Source organism: Rhinolophus sinicus, chromosome 6, assembly GCF_057876585.1.
Source record: "Rhinolophus sinicus isolate RSI-liver-muscle chromosome 6, RSI-T2T, whole genome shotgun sequence".
NCBI classification, from domain to species: Eukaryota; Metazoa; Chordata; class Mammalia; order Chiroptera; family Rhinolophidae; genus Rhinolophus; species Rhinolophus sinicus.
The window spans coordinates 3,050,971-3,071,189 of NC_142506.1; the positions used below are offsets into that span (position 1 = coordinate 3,050,971).

At 53.5% G+C, this 20,219-nt stretch overlaps 1 protein-coding gene across 1 annotated transcript in view; it reads left to right on the forward strand.

Moving 5' to 3' along the window:
- COL22A1 (collagen type XXII alpha 1 chain) overlaps window positions 1–20,219 on the forward strand; it is a 201,139-nt gene that overhangs the window by 12,529 nt on the left and 168,391 nt on the right. The window contains exons 2-3 of the mRNA XM_074316437.2: window positions 2,915–3,077; window positions 7,002–7,568. Of these exons, the coding sequence (XP_074172538.2) occupies window positions 2,936–3,077; window positions 7,002–7,568 (709 nt within the window). The 5' untranslated portion in view covers window positions 2,915–2,935. The remainder of the gene's footprint in view (window positions 1–2,914; window positions 3,078–7,001; window positions 7,569–20,219) is intronic.

Sequence of the window (20,219 nt, forward strand, 5' to 3'; positions counted from 1 at the left end):
ACAGGGTGTGGCCTACGTCATGCCAGCTGGGCAGCCAAGCCCCAGAAAGAGCTCAGGGCCTGGTAAGAGAGAGATGGAGTCATGGTACCCATGTTTGCAGGGGCTGCAACATGAGATGGGCTGGAGGGGGTTAGGAAATGGGCTGCCAAAAGTCTCACAGTGACTGCACATACATCTCGTCTGTGCCAGGATCTGTGCTGCACGCTTTGTAGAAATGATTTTGTGTAACTCTCACTGCATGCCCCCCTGCCCCCCCCCCGCTCCTGGTAGAATAGAGATCACCCTCATATTATGGAGATGAAATCCGCACTCGTACTGACAAAGAACATAAAGACTCCATACCAGGCCTGCCACACTCAGCGGGCATTTATTATGATCGCTCTGCTTATTCCTGGGTCGAAGGCCATTCTTTTCTTTACAATTTTCCCCAGAATATAGAGGCTCAGGGAACATTTCCTAACTCATTCTATGAAGCCAGCATTAACCTAATTCCCATACCAAATAAAGACATTCTAAGAAAAAGGACAAACCAATATCTCTCATGAACATAAATGCAAAAATCCTCAACAAAGTATTATAAATCAAACACTACAATGTATAAAAAGACTCACATACCACCAAGAGATTGTGGAGAAGAACTCCTAGCCAGAGCAATTAGGCAAGAAAAAGAAGTAAAGGCATCCACCTCGGAAAGGAAGAAGTGAAATTATCTCTCTTTGCAGATGACATGATCCTATATGTAGAAAACCGTAAAGAATCCACACAAAGTACTCTAAGTAATAAACAAAGTCAGCAAAGTTTCAGGATACAAAATCAATTCTCAAAAATCTGTTGCAGGGCCGACCCAGTGGCTCAGGCGGTTAGAGCTCCATGCTCCTAACTCTGAAGGCTGCCAGTCGATTCCCACATGGGCCAGTGGGCTCTCAACCACAACGTTGTCAGTTCAATTCTTAGAGTCCCACAAGGGATGGTGGGCCCCGCCCCCTGCAACTAAGATTGAACATGGCACCTTGAGCTGAGCTGCTCCCAGATGGCTCAGTTGGTTGGAGCACAGGCTCTCAACCACAAGGTTGCCAGTTAGATTCCTCGAGTCCCGCAAGGGATGATGGGCTGCGCCCCCTGCAACTAGCAACGGCACCTGGACCTGGAGCTGAGCTGCGCCCTCCACAACTAACACTGAAAGGACAACAACTTGACTTGGAAAAAAAAGTCCTGGAAGTATACACTGTTCCCCCAATAAAGTCCTGTTCCCCTTCCCCAATAAAATCTTTAAAAAAAAAATCTGTTGCATTTCTGCACATCAACAGCACATAATCAAAAAGGGAAATTGAGAAAATAATTCTTTACAATGGCATCAAAAATAGCGTAAAATACTTAGGAATAAATTAAATCAAGCAGGCATATGACATACACTGAAAACTAGAATTCGTTGTTGAAAAAATTAATGGAAGGTTATCTCATGTTATTGCTTAATGGTTACAGAGTTTCAGTTCGGGTGGAGAAAAAGTTCTGGAAATGGTGGTGATTGCACAATGTGTAAATCTAATTAACGCCACTGAACTGCACACTTAAATTGGTTAAAATGTCAAAATTTATGTGACATATTTGTCATCACAAAAATAAACATAAAAGATGCTCTCTTATGAATGTTGTTACATGGCAAGGGAGAATTAAGTTTGCAGCTGGACTTGAGGTTGCTAACCAACCAACTTTAAAAGATGGAGATTAGCCTGGGGTATCGGGGTGGGCTCAACGTAATCCCGAGGGTCCTTACAAGTGAGAATCAGAGAGATGGCAACCTAAGAAAGACCTGATCCGCCACTGCTGGCTTTGAAGATGGTAAAAGGGGCCATGAACGAAGGAATGCCTTCCAAACTTGGCTTGGCCGGTGGTAGACCAAGAAGCCTGACCTTCTCCTGAAGTGGTCATGTGACGCCCTCCCTCACTGACCCCCATCCCCGTGCCCCCACCTGTGCTTCTCTCTACCTGCGCTCATTTTATCCTACCTTGCTGTGGCCAAGTCTTGGCTGTCTCCTAGGTGTCAATGAGTGCTCTCGAGGGTGGATTTGGTGTCATTCATCTGTCTGCTCTCAGCATCTGGCACAGGGGAGCCACTGGTAAATATCTGTTAAATGAATAAATCAATGGTGAAATCTATGAACTCTTCCATTTCCTGGATCTTGGCACTGATAATGATAAGTACTTTTTAAATAGACATCCACCTGAAAATAAAATACACTCAAGGGAAAATACACTTAGCTAGTAAACCTCATGGATCAAAGACATGCATAGGAAGCAAAAAACACTGTCTCTCCTATTGAGTTGGCAAAGTTTGAGGGATTGGTGATACTGGCTGCTGCCAGGCATGCAGTGAGAGGGTACCCCATTCACACTGCTGGAGGCAGTGGAAGCCAGACGACTTTTTTGTAAAGCAGTTTGACAGTTCATATCAGGACCCTTTCACAACTCATATGACCCCCTAAGTATTTTCCTACAAGCCTCCCTAAGAAAATAAGTAAGTGTGGGTAAAGACAGGCACAAAGATGTCCTCTTATAACATCTGAAACCAATAAAACAACCTACTTAATGTCCAAAAGTAGAAAATATGACCAAAACAGGGGTGCTGGTGCCACAGGTGTAGCCTTAGGTAGTCAGTAATGGGGACTGGCAAGTCCTCGGGACACATTTGCCCATAGATGGACGGGGGACAGATGGGATCAGTGAAGGGGGAGGTCCCACGGGCGGTGCTCTTCACAAGGTCACACTGTCGGCTGTGAGACGGGGCGGGTCTCAGGGATGGAGACAAGCCGAGCCTGGGTCTGGCGGAATTGCTCCCACTGGTGGCCTGGAGGTTGCTTCTTGGCAACGTCGCAGCTCGAGGACCTTCTCTAAAAGTGTGTCTTTCTCCACACAGGAAATGCTCCAGTAGAACCGAATGGTGTCTTTTCCTGGCCAAGAAATGCTCGTCCCCAAGCACAAGAGAGCCATGGCCAGCCTGCGACGGAACTCCGCGGCCGGCCTGCTCTGGATGCTGCTGCTGTGGACGGGGCACAGCAGCTGCCGGGCCCAGAGGGCAGGTGGGGATGCCATGGGCTGTGCCCGGCTGAAGACACAACAGTCAGTGTGCACGTGCGTGGGTGTGTGGCCGTGAGTGAGCTGGTGACTGTGTGTGTGTGACAGAGGCAGAGAGCGAGACAGCGCGCGTGGTCAGCCAACAAGTGTGGGTGTCCGCGGTCTTCCAGCCAATGTGTGTAAAACTTAGTTACGCAGCAAGGGCATGTGTTTGTGTGTGTGTGAGACAATACGTGTGAGTGCGCGTCTGTGTGTTGAGTGTTTGTGAGAGTGAGTACCTGTGTGAGTATATGAGCGTGTGAGTGTGACTCATGTGAGTGTAAGTATGTGTGACTATGTGTGTGAGAGTACGTGTGAGTGTTGTCAACCGGCAAAGAAATAACTCTCCAGAAAATCCACCGAAAAAACAGTTTAGTAAACAAGAAACGAAGCCACCAAGGAGTGTGTACAGGAACACTCCTCAGCCACTGTCCCACCTGACAGCCCACGTGGGAAAACAGTCCCCAGGCCAACATGGCTTCCACTTCCATTCGCATCCCCCCCCCCCCGGAAGTTACCACAAAGTTCAACAGGAAGTCAAGACTAGAGAGTTAACAAGGGGCCCAGCGCCACCCCATAGTCCTCCCAGCTCTATGGTTGAGCATCTTGAGATACTGGTTCACTTTCAGCAGTGCGTGTAAGCACATATGTGAGAGTATGTGTGTATGCAGGCATGTATGTGAGAGCGTATGGGTGTGAGGCCGTGTGTGAGCGTGTATGAGACTGTGCGAAAGTGTTCAGAGTGTGTGTGTGAGAGAGAATAGAAGGAGCTGTCGGAACGCCTGTCTCGAGTCTATCACATAATGAGTCGTGAGTGTGTCTCTAGCACGTGCCTGTGAGGGTTGGGGACAGCAGGCAGGGGTGAAGGCCCTGCTGTGCTGAAGGCTTTGGGGCCACTGCAGGGGAAGTGGACACACTGGGTCCCACCAGAAGGAGGCCAGGGCAGCCTGCGCCGTAGACGGAGGACGTGGCAGTGTCCCGGAGAAGGGCAGGCCGAGGGCGGGAGGGGGCCCTCACCTGACACGGTGGTTCTGCTCACCTGTCGGAAGGCCTCCCGGGAGAAGCACTGCGGGTGCCGAGCAGTGACGGAGGATGCAGAGCATGAGCCCGTGGGTTTCACAGCACCCGGCGGCGGGGAGGGTACCTGTCACTGGACCACCGGACGTAAAGCGCCGCCCGGACGTCGTAAAGCGCTGCCCGCACGTAAAGCGCCGCCCAGACGTCGTAAAGCGCTGCCCGCACGTAAAGCGCCGCCCGGACGTCGTAAAGCGCTGCCCGCACGTAAAGCGCCGCCCGGACGTCGTAAAGCGCTGCCCGCACGTAAAGCGCCGCCCGGACGTCGTAAAGCGCTGCCCGCACGTAAAGCGCCGCCCCGCGTAAAACGCCGTCCCATTTTGCAGATGAGGCCCTGAGGTAAAGAAAGGCCGGAAACCACCTCCAGGTGAGGCCGGGAGAACCCAGGAAGCGCTGATCTAGAGCCCGAGCTGGTTTTCCCTGCGGCGTCGAAAACAAAACACAAAACCCAAATCCCGAAGGTTTGCGTTTCTCTATCGCCGTCACAGAGTTTTCTCATCTGTTTTACTTTGCCTGAGCCTCCCAAATCCGGCCAGCTGGAAAGACAGTGACGGCTGGACATCCTGGGTTTCCTGTACTGCGGGCTCCTGTGTCCCCGAGAGACCTCACCGGGGCCGTTGGCACAGGACTGCCCGTCCGGAAGTGGGGAGGCCGAGAGGCCCGCGCCTTCTGCGCCCTCGCATCCCAGAGGGGAAGACGCCCCGAGAGAAGCGGTCACCTGCCGGCGTCGCGTGGCCCTTGCCTGGCGCAGAGCTGAGGCCGGAAGCCTGGGCACTGGCCCCGGGACGAGGGCCCTTCCTCGCGTGTCGCTGATTCTCACAGGCGCACGATCCAGGCTGTTCTGCAGCCTCCGGACGAAAATGTGCCCCGAGCTGCAAGCGCCTCCGGTGAGGCCCGTTAGAACTTCCTGCAGCTTAAGACAAATCTGCTCAGGGGTCACAGCCTGAAGGTGGGGCCCGGACTGGCCCTCCGCAGCCATTGTCCTGAACAGACTGGGACACGATTGTCCCAAAGACAAAAGGATGACCTTTGTGTCCAGGAGGAAACCTCTGCAGGAATGACCTGAGTCCACACACCTGGGCAGACACCCCCCAAAGCGCTAATCCTATTAGGGATCCATCCTGGGAAGGCAGGGCTTTATTGACCTCAGCTCCCAACACGCAGAGTGTGACTTGGCTTTTAAAATCCAGAGGGAGGAGTAGATGTGGGAGATTCACGAACGGTGCTGGCTCAGGGTGGGGCAGGGAAGCATCGGTGTGAGTGTGTGTGAGTGTGTGAATGCATATGGCTTCATCGTTTTTCTGTTTTTGAACTTAATTCATCGCTTGTAAACATAAAATTAGAAATACCAAATCGTAAATTCACTCATGGCGCCTCCGCTGTCAGAGGTCAGCAGAGTTTCTTTCTGCAGGTTCGCGCAGGCCTGCGCACACAATCCCACACGTAGCCAGACACACAGCTTTTCACACCCCACGATGTAGTGCAAGAACGTGTCCATGTCAGTGATGAGGACTCCTTTACAGCCTGTGTGAACACATGATGATTTTTATTTAAGTAGTTCCGCATGGGGCATCAAGCATGCTGTCTTCAGGATTTTGCTTGGCAGAGCTGCCATCGACTTCCTTCTTTATTTTCTTTTTTCCCTTCCATTTATCTCATTACTTTCTTAGGGTCAATCACTTAGGGTGATTTTGGAATTGGTGGGTCAACAGATACCTTGGTCTTTGTGACTTTTGCCCATCTGATAGTATAACAAAATGTTTTTTGTTTTTCCTGCACGCGCGTGTGTGTGTTTTGTTTTCACTTGCCAAATGTTTGTGCCAGAGGCCTGGTCAGCTGCTGCTATTGGCATGACCAAGCCCCAGATTCTGGAAGAGTCAAGACTGGGGCTTCTTGATAGTTCCCTTGTATGTTTGTGCAGCACTTTGGGGTTTAGAAAATAGTTTTATGTTATCGAATTCTAAAATTAGGATGAGCAAGTTCTCCGCACTGGTTTGTTCTGAGGATCAGAAATAAATAGTGCCGTTTTTTTGTTTAATCAAAAACATCATGTAATTGATAGAAAATTTATAGTTACAAAAATGTAAGCATATTTTACAGAGTTTTACAGAATTGTGTAAGTTCGTATTTAAAATATATGGAAGCAATATATTTTATGTGATTTCTGGTACTGAAATACAGTACACTATTTAAATATCCAACAAGAGAACACTGGCTGAATGAATTATGTTCATCCTTGCAGTGGGCTGTGTAGCCATGGAAACCAGCATTATCGCACTGGAAATGGGTTTCCAGCACATTGCTGAAAGCCGGGAAAACACCTTATACATCTGTGTGTCCCACTTTCATCAACAACTATATGGAAATAGAAAATAATCAATTATGTGCACCGTGGTTAGCAGTGGTTAACTCTGTGTAGGTGGGAATATGAGCATTTCAAACACTTTTTGATCGCCTTTGCTGAAATGGGCATGCATTTTTTTTTCTTTTTTTTGTAGCAGGTTTAAACAATAATGAAGGCACTTTGTAACCAGGTATTTAAAGAAATTGACACAGTGGTGTTCCATGAATGTTAGTCACGTTCATGTAAGATTATATACTGTCCGCTGGACCTCACAGCACTTTGGGGACACCCATCATCATGGGACAGTTAGGAAACTGAGGTTGGAGCTTTAAGGCAGCTGGACAAGTGGGAGGCAGACTGGGTGGGTGTTTGAGGCAGGTCAGTCTGACCCAGTGACGACACCTCCAGGTCCCCCCAGGAGGGCACCCTTTTCGCATCCCATTGACCCTACCTTCTCCTTTCTCCCCTGCAGGTTGCAAAACTGTCCACTACGACCTCGTCTTCCTGCTGGACACCTCGTCCAGCGTGGGCAAGGAGGACTTTGAGAAGGTCCAGCAGTGGGTGGCCAACCTGGTGGACACCTTCGAGGTGGGCCCCGCCCACACCCGGGTGGGGGTCGTGCGCTACAGCGACCAGCCCACCACGGCCTTCGAGCTGGGCCGCTTCCACTCGAGGGAGGCGGTCAAGGCGGCCGCAGGGACCCTGGCCTACCACGGCGGCCACACCAACACGGGCGACGCGCTGCGCTACATCACCCGTCACAGCTTCTCCCGGCAGGCGGGGGGCCGCCCAGGGGACCGCGCCTTCAAGCAGGTGGCCATCCTCCTGACCGACGGCCGCAGCCAGGACCTGGTGCTGGAGGCCGCGGCCGCCGCCCACCGGGCGGGCATCCGCATCTTCGCGGTGGGCGTGGGGGAGGCGCTGAAGGAGGAGCTGCAGGAGATCGCGTCTGAGCCCAAGTCCGCCCACGTCTTCCACGTGTCCGACTTCGACGCCATCGACAAGATCCGGGGCAAGCTGCGGCGCCGGCTGTGTGAGAGTGAGTGGGCGGCCGCGGGGTCCTGGTCCCAGTGGGGCTCCTTGAGCAGAGAGGGGCGGGGTGGCCAGGCCCGGTTCTGTAATGTGAGAAACCCAGGTGCATCTGCGCCAGCACGTGCGTGTCACCAGGGCTGTGTCCTGTCACCAGGGCGGTGTCCTGTCCTCCTGCTTCCAGGGCCGCAGAGGAGGAAAGGAACTCACAGAGGCTGGGTTCTAATCCCATCCGCCCCACCCTGAGATCCAGGAGACTGGTGAAATGTCTCCGAGAGGCATCTTCATCTCTGCCGTGGGGACACATCCACTTCCCCCCAGAGCTGTGGCAGGCAGAGCTGTGGCAGGCAGAGCTGTGGCAGGCAGAGCTGTGGCAGGCAGAGCTGTGGCAGGCAGAGCTGTGGCAGGCAGAGCTGTGCCGGGCCCCTGGGGCTCTGACCCCTGGTGGGGTCGTTGGGAGGCCAGCCCCTCCCCAGGACAGGAGGAGTGAAATGGGTTTCCTTGGGTCAGCCTGTCTCCAGCTTCTGTCTGCACTGTTGGGGTGATGTTTCTACCTGTGGGCGGGCAGACTGTGGCTGCCGACACAAGACAGCTCTCGGTGAATCTCAGCTGCGTGAGTCTTCAGCCCAGGAGAGGAGACCATGGCTCAGCAGCCTGGATTCAGTCAAAGGGACAAGTAGGGAGCCCGTGGCTCTTCCCAGACCAGTTACAGAGCTACAGAGTGGAAATGAGCTGGCTGTCTGGGGCCCAAACCACGGCCCCTGTCCAGGGTTGGCGAGTGGTTAGTTACCACCCCCACTCCCTCAAGGAAAGGGTTTGATCTGCACAGGAAAATTGGGGGGCTGTAACCAACAGAAGGGGAACCAGATGCAGGCCGCCCAGCCCACTGTCTGTCCACCAGGATCTCATTAGAACAAAATCTCGCTTTGCTCTAGTCAGGCTTCTCCAACTTCCTAAATAGATGTAAGATTTAAGTTATGCTCCGTCGTCTAAAGGGAATCCTTTTTGGTAAATACAGCTGTAAGCTGACAAGAGCCTGCTCTGTTCTGGTGACAGATGATACAAAATCCTCTCACAATCGCTTCAATTAGAAACAAAGCACAACAAAACAAATAGCTAATAGTAACATTTTGAAAGGAGTGTAGCAAGATTGAATCAAGGAATGTCACACAATCTATACCAGCAATCCCGGGGCACGTAGGACCCTGTGGGTAACTTCACAGCCCGATCGAAGGTGTTTTGAGTAGGGACTTTGTATGGATGATGTGGAAAATCCTAGACTAACAGCTTGGGTTTCTTGGTGTAGTAATCATTCCATTTACTCTAGCCTCCTGGTTCATTCATTTAATAGCATGCAATGTAGCAGTCATTGGATTCAATCTAATCCATTCATTCAGTCTTTAACAACCCAACCATGCATTCATTCATGCATTCATTCATTCATTTGTTCATTCATTCCACAACTGCACATTGAGTGATTCCTCCACTGGGGGACATGCCAGTTGCCCAGGATGCAGTGATGGATTTGATGTTACTCTCGTCCTTGCGAAGCTTCTGTCTACTTGGGGCAGCAGGAAAGTGGCAGATAATTATACTACAGAGTTTGTACCCTGGGGTTTATCGGCCTCCGGTCTGGCTTCCACTCAAGCAGACGAGCTCCGGGAGGGAAAGGCTATTCCTTGTGGTGCCCCAGTGCCTGGAACAGGGCTTGGTATGTGGGCGGAGCTGCTCAGATACTGTTTAAAGGAAACGAGGGCAGTGACCTGGCGGTTAGTTCTGTGCTTGCTGTTGGCATGTGCTCCTAGCTGGACGTCTGCACGCAGGGAAACTGCGGCCCTGGACCTGGGCTGCTCTCGTGTGTGGTCACTGACCAGTCGGGGGCTGGTCCAGGCTGCCAAGTGCTCGAGTCACATATACACCGAGGTTTGTGATATAGTATGAAAAAGAGAGTCAAGAATGTCACAGATATTTTTATATTGGTTACATATTTACATGATATTTGGGAAATGGAGGTTCAGTACAGTAGATTTATGAAATTAATCTCACCTCGTTCTTTTTATTTTTTATGTGGCCAGTAGACAATCTAACGTCACATGTGAGACCCACATCTAAGGTGTCTTCCTCCCCCTCTCTGCCCCCACCCCCTTCCTCCGTCTCCTTCTGCTCTGACGCAGATGCTGGCGATGATAAACTGAGGTCCTGCTGCTTCCAGAGCCCATGCTTTCCATCCAGCTTGGCTACTGAAGGGAGCAGTGGCCGCTGAGGACCAGCAGGCTCCCCGGCTGCCCCCCACAGGGGAAGCTGAGTCCCAGGTCAGGGCACAGGAAGTGAGGGGCTGGCGTCTGGGGTGAGTGCAGCAGCCCTGGCCCCTAGGCTGCCCAGACTGGGGTCCATGAGCAGTGGCGGCTCTGCTCTGGGAGACCCCTGAGAGCGAGCATGGCAGCAGAGCAGAGGGAGACATGGGAACAGGAATAGGCCTGGGCTTCAGCAGCACTCTTTTGGGGAGGCTGCTACAGAAGCCTGTCTTGGCCCGGCTGCTCCTGAGCCCCGTAGACCTGGCCTGTCCTGCTTCTCAGGACCTCAACTGCCTCCAATCCCCACTGTGCCGCGAGCTTTGGTAGAATTCCAGCGGCATATCCGGCCTGTAGTCATAGGTGCACACAGGATGACTGAGTCCGCCTTGTTGATTTTCCTACCACATTTATGACCTGTGCTTGCATCCATTGTCAGAGTGAATGTGTGCTGCAGCCTGTATTGGAGTTTGCACTCTGCTTCCTAATGGTTTCTCAGTGACGTAGCTGTCATTGGAGCCGCTCCCCAAGGAGGCCCAGCTGGGCAGGCACAGAACCGGGACGCCCTCTGTTGTTTGCCCCAGGCCCTGGGTGCCTGTCCGTAAGTTACAATGTTTAGGAAGCATCTTTAACTCCACTGTGTCGCTGGAGTCTCACCACGCCCCCCTAAATAAGTCCTCCTGTTCCACCGTTGATGGTGCTGGGGGCAGAGGGGCGGACGGGCTTGTCCAGGATCCCGGGGCTCCAGGGCAGCACCCACCGCCCGAGGGGCTGAGTCCTTCCAGCTGCCCCTCTGTAGTCCCAGCAGATATGTAGTCATTGACGCCTAGCACACTGGCCTCATCCACGGTGACCAACGGCTGTTGGTGAAATGAATGAATGAAGCTCACGGTACTTGAAATCATTATCCCCGTGTTATAAACGAAAACACATCTGCAAACTTACAAGTGGAATAAAATCAGCAGCAGGAGCGGCCAGTGTTATTAGAGAGGGGTTTCTGGCGTCACACCCTCCGGGGCCTCCCCTACGGTCCGCTCTGGTGCCCGGCTCACGGTGCCCCCGGCTGGGGCTCATCCGGGAAAGCACTTCTGCGTCGTGGCATCACCGCCTGCCTCTGTGGCCGGACAAGGTTCCCAGGGGACTCAGTCTCAGCCCGGCTTCCTGCAGTGCATGGGGCGGAGGCTGTGGATGGGGCCAACCCCAGAGCGTCGGCTGTAATTAAGAGCTTTCTCCACCCCGGGCTCTGTCGTGGCCACAGAACAACCTTTATATAGCTTATCGGGTCACTGTAAGTGAGCCTCTGGAATGCCAGCCACCGCCGGCGAGGGAGCCTCCACCTACTGCTATTCTGGGGACACTATGGGGGTCCTCTCTCCCCCCTCCCACGGGCAGGGAACATTTCCTGGATCCTGTCCTTTCACTCTTGGACAACTGAGCTGAGATGTTAGTGTGGCTTATAGCCCGGAAGGGGCCTCTCCCGTGCTTCTATGGTGCTTTGTCACATGGCTCACGGTCACCCTCTGTGTCTCTTTCTCTTGTTGATGTGGTCACGACTAGCTCCGTTACTGTCCCAATGACAGCTCTGATTACTGGACAGTATACCTACCATTCTGACGGTGGGGGGGGGGAAGGGGGAGGGGGGGGACATTCATTTATTGCCCTCCTAGAGTTCTCACTGGACAATGTCAGCATGTACACGCAGCTCTGCGTGTGGCTTAGTGTGTGACTGCGTGTTCTCAGCCCGTGAGTCTCAGCTCCCTGCAGGCGGCCATCACCTCCTCAGACTCAGCTGTAAGGGGGACATGAGGTTAGCCCCGGCTGGGCGCTGACAGTCGCTCCCTTGCTGTTTACTGCGGCCGTGGCCAGACCACTCCACCTCCCACGGAGGGGAATTAGTAGGTTCCCTTGAAAATTCATGTATGTTCTGTCATGCAAAGCATTTTCAGTAAATGACACCTTATTTGTGTGATTGGGAATGGAGTGGCTGGGCCTTATAGATACCATCTCACAACAGTGGACACTGAAGGACCCTTTCCAGGTCCTGTTGGGTTATCTCTGTCACCGTGTGTTTATTGACCCCGTGACCTCCTGGACATTGTGCTGCGGCAAAGGGATCAGATTGGTGAATGAGGCATCTCTGAGCCTATTCTCCTGTGTTGTTTCCCAGAAGGGAGGGAGGTAGAGAATCAGAAGTTAGGAGTAAGGGAACTGCAAACAGTGGTAAGTGCTTTGAAGAAAATACAATGGGGCCATGTGACAGTCTCGGGTGAGGATCACAGGAGGGCCTCTTTGGGAAGAGAAAACTGAGTTGAGCTCAGAATGACACGACACCGCCGTCCATGGCAAGATGTATAGGCTCGGGGTTCCGGGCAGAGGCAGCAGTGAGGCAAAGGGCCTGGGGCAGGTGCGGGCTCCGAGTGCTGGAGGAGCACGCAGGCCAGCGAGCTGGGTGCGGGGCTGCGGGCCTGGCAGCGGCTAATAGTCCTTCAGAGACAGTGTGCTCATTCCCATTTCAGGAGGCAGAGTGACGGCTCGGCTCCGTGGCTTAGCTTGCCCAAGGGCACATTGCTGGAAGGAGGCCATCCAGGCTTCAGCCACGTGTCTCCCTCAGCCAGACGCGGAGTCCACCTGAAACCCCTGCAATACTCTGCGCCCTTGGAGACCCCGCGATGACACCCAAGGCAGGGAAGGGCGTTGGCGCTGGCCGCTGGCAGGTCTGGGGGCCATGGCCAGCCTGGAAGCTCTGTGGGACCAGCGCCCTCCAAACCTGACTCTTGTAGCCATCACAGGGCACAGCCCTCTGGTGGGTGGCATGGTCCCCAGTGACCACACTGTGTTGCTCCTGCCTCTATCCTCACGTCCCTCTGTCCAGCCTGGAGACTTAGTGGTGAGCTCAGGACATGGCCACACACCACACACACCCACCGTGTACACAACACAAACACCATACACGCCATCCCCACCCCACCCCACTCTACACAAACACACAGCACATGTACGTACACACAGACCGCCACATACTCCACAACGCACACGTATACATGTGCCCCCCGAGACACACCACACACACTCACACATCTGGGCGTACGTGTGTGGCCGCAGGGCGAGCCGCCCAGCTGGTGCTCTGGGTGGAGCCGAAGGCCGGGAGGAATGGGTGGCGGCATCAGCTGTGGGTTTGGAGTGCCACGTGGAAGTCTGTGGCTTGGCCCTTGGGACCTCGTCAGCCTCAAGAAGCAGTTTAGGCCAGGGCCCCACCCGTGACCTGAAGGTCCCTGAGAGTTCCTCCCGGAAAAACATTATGCTCGAGGTCACCCTATAAATGGTAATTGGGGTATTTAATTCTGATTATGTGTTGAGAAATTTTATTAGAAAATGACTGAAAGTGACGAAAAAATAAAACGCCCATCATTTAGTTGTAATTTGTGTCCTGTATTACGGAAGGCTTTGGCCAGCCAGGCCCAGGCCTGGAGGTGACCCCTGGGAGCCCTTGGGGCATGTTCCTGCCTGAGTCCTGTGTCTGCCTAAGACTGTGACCCGTGTGTCAAAAGCGAACGGGCTGCCTTTGCGGCTGTATCTTTCTCTTTATAGTGACCACTCGCCTGCATGCAGACATGTGCCTTCACTCCCTCCGTCCTCCCCAAATGAGCCTCATTCCCGGTGCTGCTGGGACCACATCACACCAAGCCTTCCGGCTCATGGAAGTGTGATTGTGCGTTTCACATGTGGCTTTAGCTTTGAGTTGGTAAAGGGATGAAATGCAGTGGCCACAACTAAGTTGGTACTTGCAAAAAGTATGTCTGCGCACACCGACAATCTCTATACAAACAGATGTCTGCATTTAAATATGCATCGTGTAATTAAACACATGGGACACTGCGTTTCCAGTGTCTCATGGGGTGCAGCTGTCCCTGTCTCGGCTGAACGGATTTCTCCCTTGTTCTTGTCAGAGGACGAGTGGGATGCGGGGGTTACACAGTGTTTAGGGGCTTTCTAAGAAACGGGGCTGATGAATTGCAGTGCTTCTGATCCAGCCGCACACTTACTGGAAGGCTGAGGGAAAACAGTTGTCAAAACAGTGTGTTCTAGGCGACTTGTTTTACTGGAAGACGTGTCAGTCTTTGTCCTTTTAATTACAGACTCTGGTTTCTGGGAGGTTACCCCCACTCAAACATATGCACAAACACACACGGTTATACTCACACACACGCAAACACATAGTTATAGCTACACTCAAACACACAGGGCCACACATACACGTACACTCAGAACATGCACGTACACAGACACGTACACACATACACACACCACACACACACCACATACACACACACACCCCATCTCCCCACACACACGAATGAACCTTGGCAGGGTGGTCAGCACTGTTAAGACCCCCTTTTTCTGCCCCTTATCCTGGAATAGGCTACGTGCAGTGCTTAGACAAGTACAGCTTTGTAAAAACCAGTGCATTTGGGGTGTCTGTCTGCACCTGTGAAATACCTACTCCCATTTTCTGGAAATCTGACCAGCCAATTTTGGTTGATACAGTAATGGACACATAGTGTGTTTTTATCTGTTTTTAACAAAAGTTCTTATTTACATCTGTCTGACACCCAGCTGTGAGAAGAGTGCGCAGAGGGGGCTGTGTGCCAACAGGTGGTCTTGGGGCTGCCCTGAGGCAGCCGGGCAAGCAGGAGGCTGTGTCCCCACAGCGCAAGGCCTGGCAGCCCCGGGCACCTGGCTCAGAGTGTGTGTGTTTTCTCCTGCAGCCGTCCTCTGCCTTAAACCCCTGAAGCCTGCCTGTGCTCAGGTTCGGCTGCGAGCAAAGCACTCCAGCCAGAGCAGGACCCTGCCACTTTAGAGCAAGTAGGACATGGGGTTACACAGGCCAGAATGCAGAGCTGAGCACCTCCATTCCCCTCTCTGCTCACCTGAGCGGGGTGTGCCTGGCCAGAGCCTGCTTTACACTTGGGGCGACCCTAGCCCATGAGAGGCCTGGGCAAGAGAACAAAAGGCCTGCCTACTCTGGGCTTTGTGTTGTAAGTTACAGCTGAAGTGTAAAAAGTGTCCTGGAGAACATGCTCCATCCCCTGACGGGGCTGGTGGCAGGTCTGTGCTGGAGTCCTTGGACCCCTTTAAGTGGCATGCTGGGACGTGGTGGCCCAGGGGAGTCCAGCCTGGCCCCAGCCCCCTTCTCTTGACACTTCCTGCTCGGTTGGTCTTTCCCCATGGGGACTTTATGTGCACATATGAGGACACTCCAAGATACAAGGTCACGTTCTGTTCACGATCCACAATCGCTGCCCCTCGAGCCCTTGAGCCCACGACTCACCTTCAGAACCAATCTGCAAGGAGGCTGGCCCTTTGGAAGCAGGTGTGGGCTGTTTGGGCAGGATTAAAGGAGGGGCGTGGGCCTGAGTGGGCGTGGTCCCGTGCCGTCCTCCTCGGGCAAGGTGAACCTGGAGGACGTTCTGTGAGAGGCCCTCAGGTATGTCTCGGTCCAGGGGTGGCATTACCCTCCTCTCTCTCTCTCTCTCTCTGTCTTCAGGGAGTCAAAAAAATGGAGCTGAAAGAGTATAATTTCTGGAATATGATAGGCCTAGGTTATAAACCCTACTCTGCTGTTTCCCAGCTGTGTAGATTTGGGCCGAAGACGTAAACCTCACTCTCCTCACCTGGAAACGGGAAGCAAACATCTCCCCACAGGCGCACTGCAAAAAGTCCACGAATGTCCTCGGATCGTAGGCCTGAGCAAATCTAGAGCCCACCTGAGCGGCGTCAGCCAGAGCCCAGAGAAGGCAAAGCCGCCGCGAGCTCCCAGCCCCCCCGCCACGCCCTCGCCCCCTTCCCCGTCCTTGATGCGGACATGGAGGCCCAGGGAGCAGCAGCGACCCATTCAGCACTAGTGCTCCGTGCAGTGGAAGTCGGGGTGAAATGGGCAGCAGGCACTTTGACCCACGTACACCAGGCCCCAGACACGAGTGCTGAAAAGAGGTGCTGGGGCCCCAGGCTGGCTGGGTCTGCACTGAAGCCTGGGTCAGCTTCGCACCCTCCTCGTGGCTGTGTGTGTATTTGACAGCAGACTCCACATTTCAGGGAGGGCTAACTGGCGTGTTTCTCCGAAAATAAGACCGAGTTTTATATTAATATTTGCTCCAAAAGACACAGTAGGGCTTATGTATAGGGGATGGCGTCCTGAAAAATCATGCTAGGGCTTATTTCCCAGTTAGGTCTTATTTTTGGGGAAACATGGTAGAAGCGTCTCATTGGGAACTCTGGCCAGGCCACAGATGATTCCAGTGGCAAACAGGTTACCAGCCTTTGCGGCATGTGCCATTCGCACCAGGTGGGCCTGGCCAAGGGTGTCGAAGGCGAGGTCAACCATAAGATGACTTTGGATTGGAGGTCACAAAGGGCCCTAAGCATCGAAAACGAAAAGAAAGGAAAAAAAGAAAGGGAGCCAGTAAACCTGTAGCGAGGACCTGCTAAAATTATAGACTTTTTTTCCCCCTCCCCTCCCTCTTTCTTTCCTCTTGGGTTCCAGCAGTTTATTTTATATCAGTCTTTAGATGTAGGTTGATGGACCTGGCTTTGAAGTCCTGTTTGCCGTTTATCATCTCTTATTACTTAACCTCTGTGCTTAGTTTCCTCATCTGTAAAATGGGTATACCTGCTTCTGTGAAGATTAAATGCATTCAGGTATAAAAACTGAGAGATGGTGGGTCCCAGGGCAAGGCATAGAGAGGGTGGGAAGTTCCCAGAAGGGTTATGTTTGGAGAAAGAACATGGGGGTATAGACCAAAGGGAAGGGATTCAAAACTAATTCCTGGGCAGGTTTGAGAGTGACACTTAAGGAGTCGGGGAGACTGGGTGAGCGATGGGTGGCAGGAGAAAGTGCGTCCTCGTTTTGAACATCGTTGAGTTCTGGGTGGCTTCCTGGTCACGCATGTAGAAAATTCACAGGAAGAGCTGGAGACGCAGATGAGCAGGTGGGTGAGGGTGAGGCCATGGGGTGCCCCAGTTTGGGAGGTGCTCACTCTCCGGGTCCTGCAGTGTCAAAGTGGGCACCTGGGGGAGGACGCTTTAGACTGTGAGCCTGGGTCACCGTCGCCTGGGTTCTGCCGGAGAGGGGACCTAGATGCGCTGCCTTGTACCACAGAACTGGATGGAATCAGCTAGGGTCAAGGGAGAGAGCAGAGTGAGCTGCAGTGTGGGGGTGGGTTGGCTGGGAATCAGGAAATGGGTGGAGAGTTGACCAGAAGACCCAGCACACAGTAATGCTCTCATGAGGAAACTGAGGCTGGAAAGCCTGCGAAGCTGGTTCCTGGTCAGCTAGAAGAACAAGGAATGGGAGCTGCTTGCAGCCGAGGGGAAGCTCACTGTCCAGGGGTGGGGAGCCCGGTGCAGGCTCGCAGGGGTGCGGTGGCAGGTGACCCCTCCCCCTCATGCTCCCCCCAGGCTGGCCCCTCTGGCCGCTCATCCTCAGAGATGGAGGCAGTCTGCGAAGGGGAGCAGGCCCAGGGGGGTGCCCTGGACAGCGGAGAGCTCATGGGGTTGGCCCCACCTCCCAAGTGTGGATACCCTCGCCGCTCCCCCAGGCCTCAGCCCCATCTCATTATTGCTCTGCCTTCACCAGCTGGATTTGTCCAGGGGAAGGCGAGGCGGCCCCAGCTGTTCCTCACTGACATCTGGCTGTGATTTCCCACCAGCCCCACCACAGTCCCCGCAGGAATGCAGCCAGTGGCCGTTGCCCACCTCCAACACCCCTCCGTGAGGGGGGTGGGAGCAAATGAGGAGCAGGGCTGGCCAGGTCCCCCTCTGCCCAGTGGCCTGGTACCCAGTGAAGGGGTCCCTGGCCTTGCTGTGGTCTCCCACAAGACATTAGGCGCCTGACAAGGTAGAGGGCTAAGCCTGGCCCCTGCCCTCTCCTGGGGGGTCTGGCACTCCTGTCCCTGTGGCCTGCCCTTGTCACTGGTGTTCTGATTCTAGGGACATGACCCTGAGTCTGGATACAGATGTCTGATCCCACATTCTAATGGAGAGAATGTAGCCACAACTAGAAAAAATAGCACCTTATCTTGTTTGCCCATCTCCCCTGAGAACCACAGGCTACTGGGGGAGGCATTTGGGGCTCATTGAGCCAGTCCTGTGTTTTTCTGAGGCTGACGGGGGAGGTGGTTTGTCCTGGCCACAGAATGACAGGGTCCCCGCCCCCACAGAACCGGGCCTCCTGCACGTCCCGTCTTGCACCTTCTCTCTCCTCCACCCTGCCTCCAGAGTCTCGGCTCCCCTATGGGCCAGGAGTCTGGGTTCCTGTGACACATTTGCATTTTGCCACTCCTTAGTTTTTCTGTTTCTTCATCTACTCAGCATCCATGTAGGAAGAAAGGAGGGTTTCTTTTTCCCCCCTTGCCTGTAGATCTGCTCAGTGACCCTCTCCCGGCACCGTAGGATAAAGTCCCTGGGGGCGCCCCTTCCGCTCTGAGCCTGTGGAAGCTCAGGGTTTGTGGGTGGCAGACGGCGGTCTGGGTTCCGGTGATTTTCACTCAGCACCCAGGTCCCATGGTGAGAACGGAGGGGAGAAAGAGGAGGGCTGCTGTGAGATCGTGCTGGCCTTAGGGAGAAATGGGCACTTCGCGTACTTTCTGTTGCCTAACCCCTGTTAGGACCTGAAGGGTGGCTGTCAAGAGTGGATTCTGTTCTAGATTTGGGCAAACTAGCCTCAGAGGGTTTGAAAAGACGCAGGGTGCCACACACAAAAAGTACAAGTTCACTCCCTAGGAAAGAGCAAACAGATCAGACAGTAGGGAAGAAGCTTCCAGAGATGTTTGTTCACCCTCAACTGATGAAAGTACAACCCAAGGCAGTGAACTTGGATCGGAGGCTTTGCATCAAAGACAGCAGGCAAAGCTTTGGGGGGGGGGGAGTTGGGCACTAGAAGACACGTGCCATCGTGCCAGGACCAGTGTCCCTGTAAGACACACTGGAGGAGGAGCTCATGGGATGACCCCTCAGCACGCGGTGTTTCCTGGGTTGGGCTTCGGGGGCCTTGGAGGAGTGGGCTGGACGCTGCAGGCCGTGTGTCCGGTGTGGACGGAGCCCTGGGCCTGGTGGGGTTGGACCGTGAGGCCTTTCCCCATCGTTGGCATTGGATCCCTCGTCTACACAATGAGAGGGTTTGCTTCTAGGGCCATTCAGGCTTTTTCCTGGTCCTGAAGTCTGATGTGATGTTGTCAGAATATTAATTCCAGATAGAAGTGCCTGTCTCGTTTACTCCCTCACAGCCTGACTCAGCCGCTAGCCTTTCCTACAATGTTCATCTTCCACCTAATACGAGAGTGCGGGGGTGTGCTGGGCAGGGGGCGGGAGCTGTGCCTGTCATCCAGGCAAGGGTTTGAATCCCACCACTGTCACTTCCTGCAGGAGTGACTGTGGAAGGGCCGGCCCTCCAGCGGTTTGAGCCTTGTCTGTTTCTCTGTGAACTGGGAGTGACAACCCCAGGAAGGCCATCGAGAGCCTAAATGAAACGCCCTGGACTGTGGGCAGCAGGAGGGCGGCAACTTGCTGTTCCCTGGGCCTTTTCAGCATCGCTCAATGATCGTGTCCCAGCAGTGGGGGGACACACGGGACACGATAGTTCGTGGCCTGCTGCTCCACTCCTCGGTGAGGCCAGCAGCTGCTGATGGTAACTTCCCAACAGAACACGAGTGTCCAGCAGTCCTGGGGGCGTTACCTCCATCCCTGTCCATTACTGGCCTGCGATCCTGCACTGTTGATCCCCTCCCATCTGTCATGTGACAGTTTCCAAGGCATCCTTGAGGCTCCTCGGAACCCTGTTCTACAGGTGGGTCCTTTAACTCCACACTGGTGGTGCAGCGAGCGTGCCCTCACCCCTTGGCCGGCCGTGCACACCTCAGCCTGCTGTAATGCAGAAATGGGGGTGCTGGAGTCAGACAAACCTGGGCTTGCATCTCGGTTCTGTTACTTGCGGACAAGTCACTTAATCTTGTGAGACCCTGTTCTCTCTTCTGAAATTCACGCTTAGCTGGCACAGTTGTTGGAGGCAGTGCTGTGAGAATGTGCTCGGTGGGAGACATTCGCGGCCTGGTCTTCCCTTTGCTTTTCCTTTCCCTCCATGAACTGCCTCCCCCTTACAATGGAATCTTTGAGATATTTTCAGCACTGTTGGGTTCCTTGGAATCGTGAGCCTGTTGAGTTCAAGATGAACCAGGTGACAAGCAGTCCACATACCCACTTGTAAAACCCCAACTTTGAAATATAGAGTAATTAGCATCTCTCTAATTTTCTTGGTGAAAATAATTCTAAAAAATCATTATAGAGGGAGACTGTTATAAAGGAAAGATGTTGTGGAA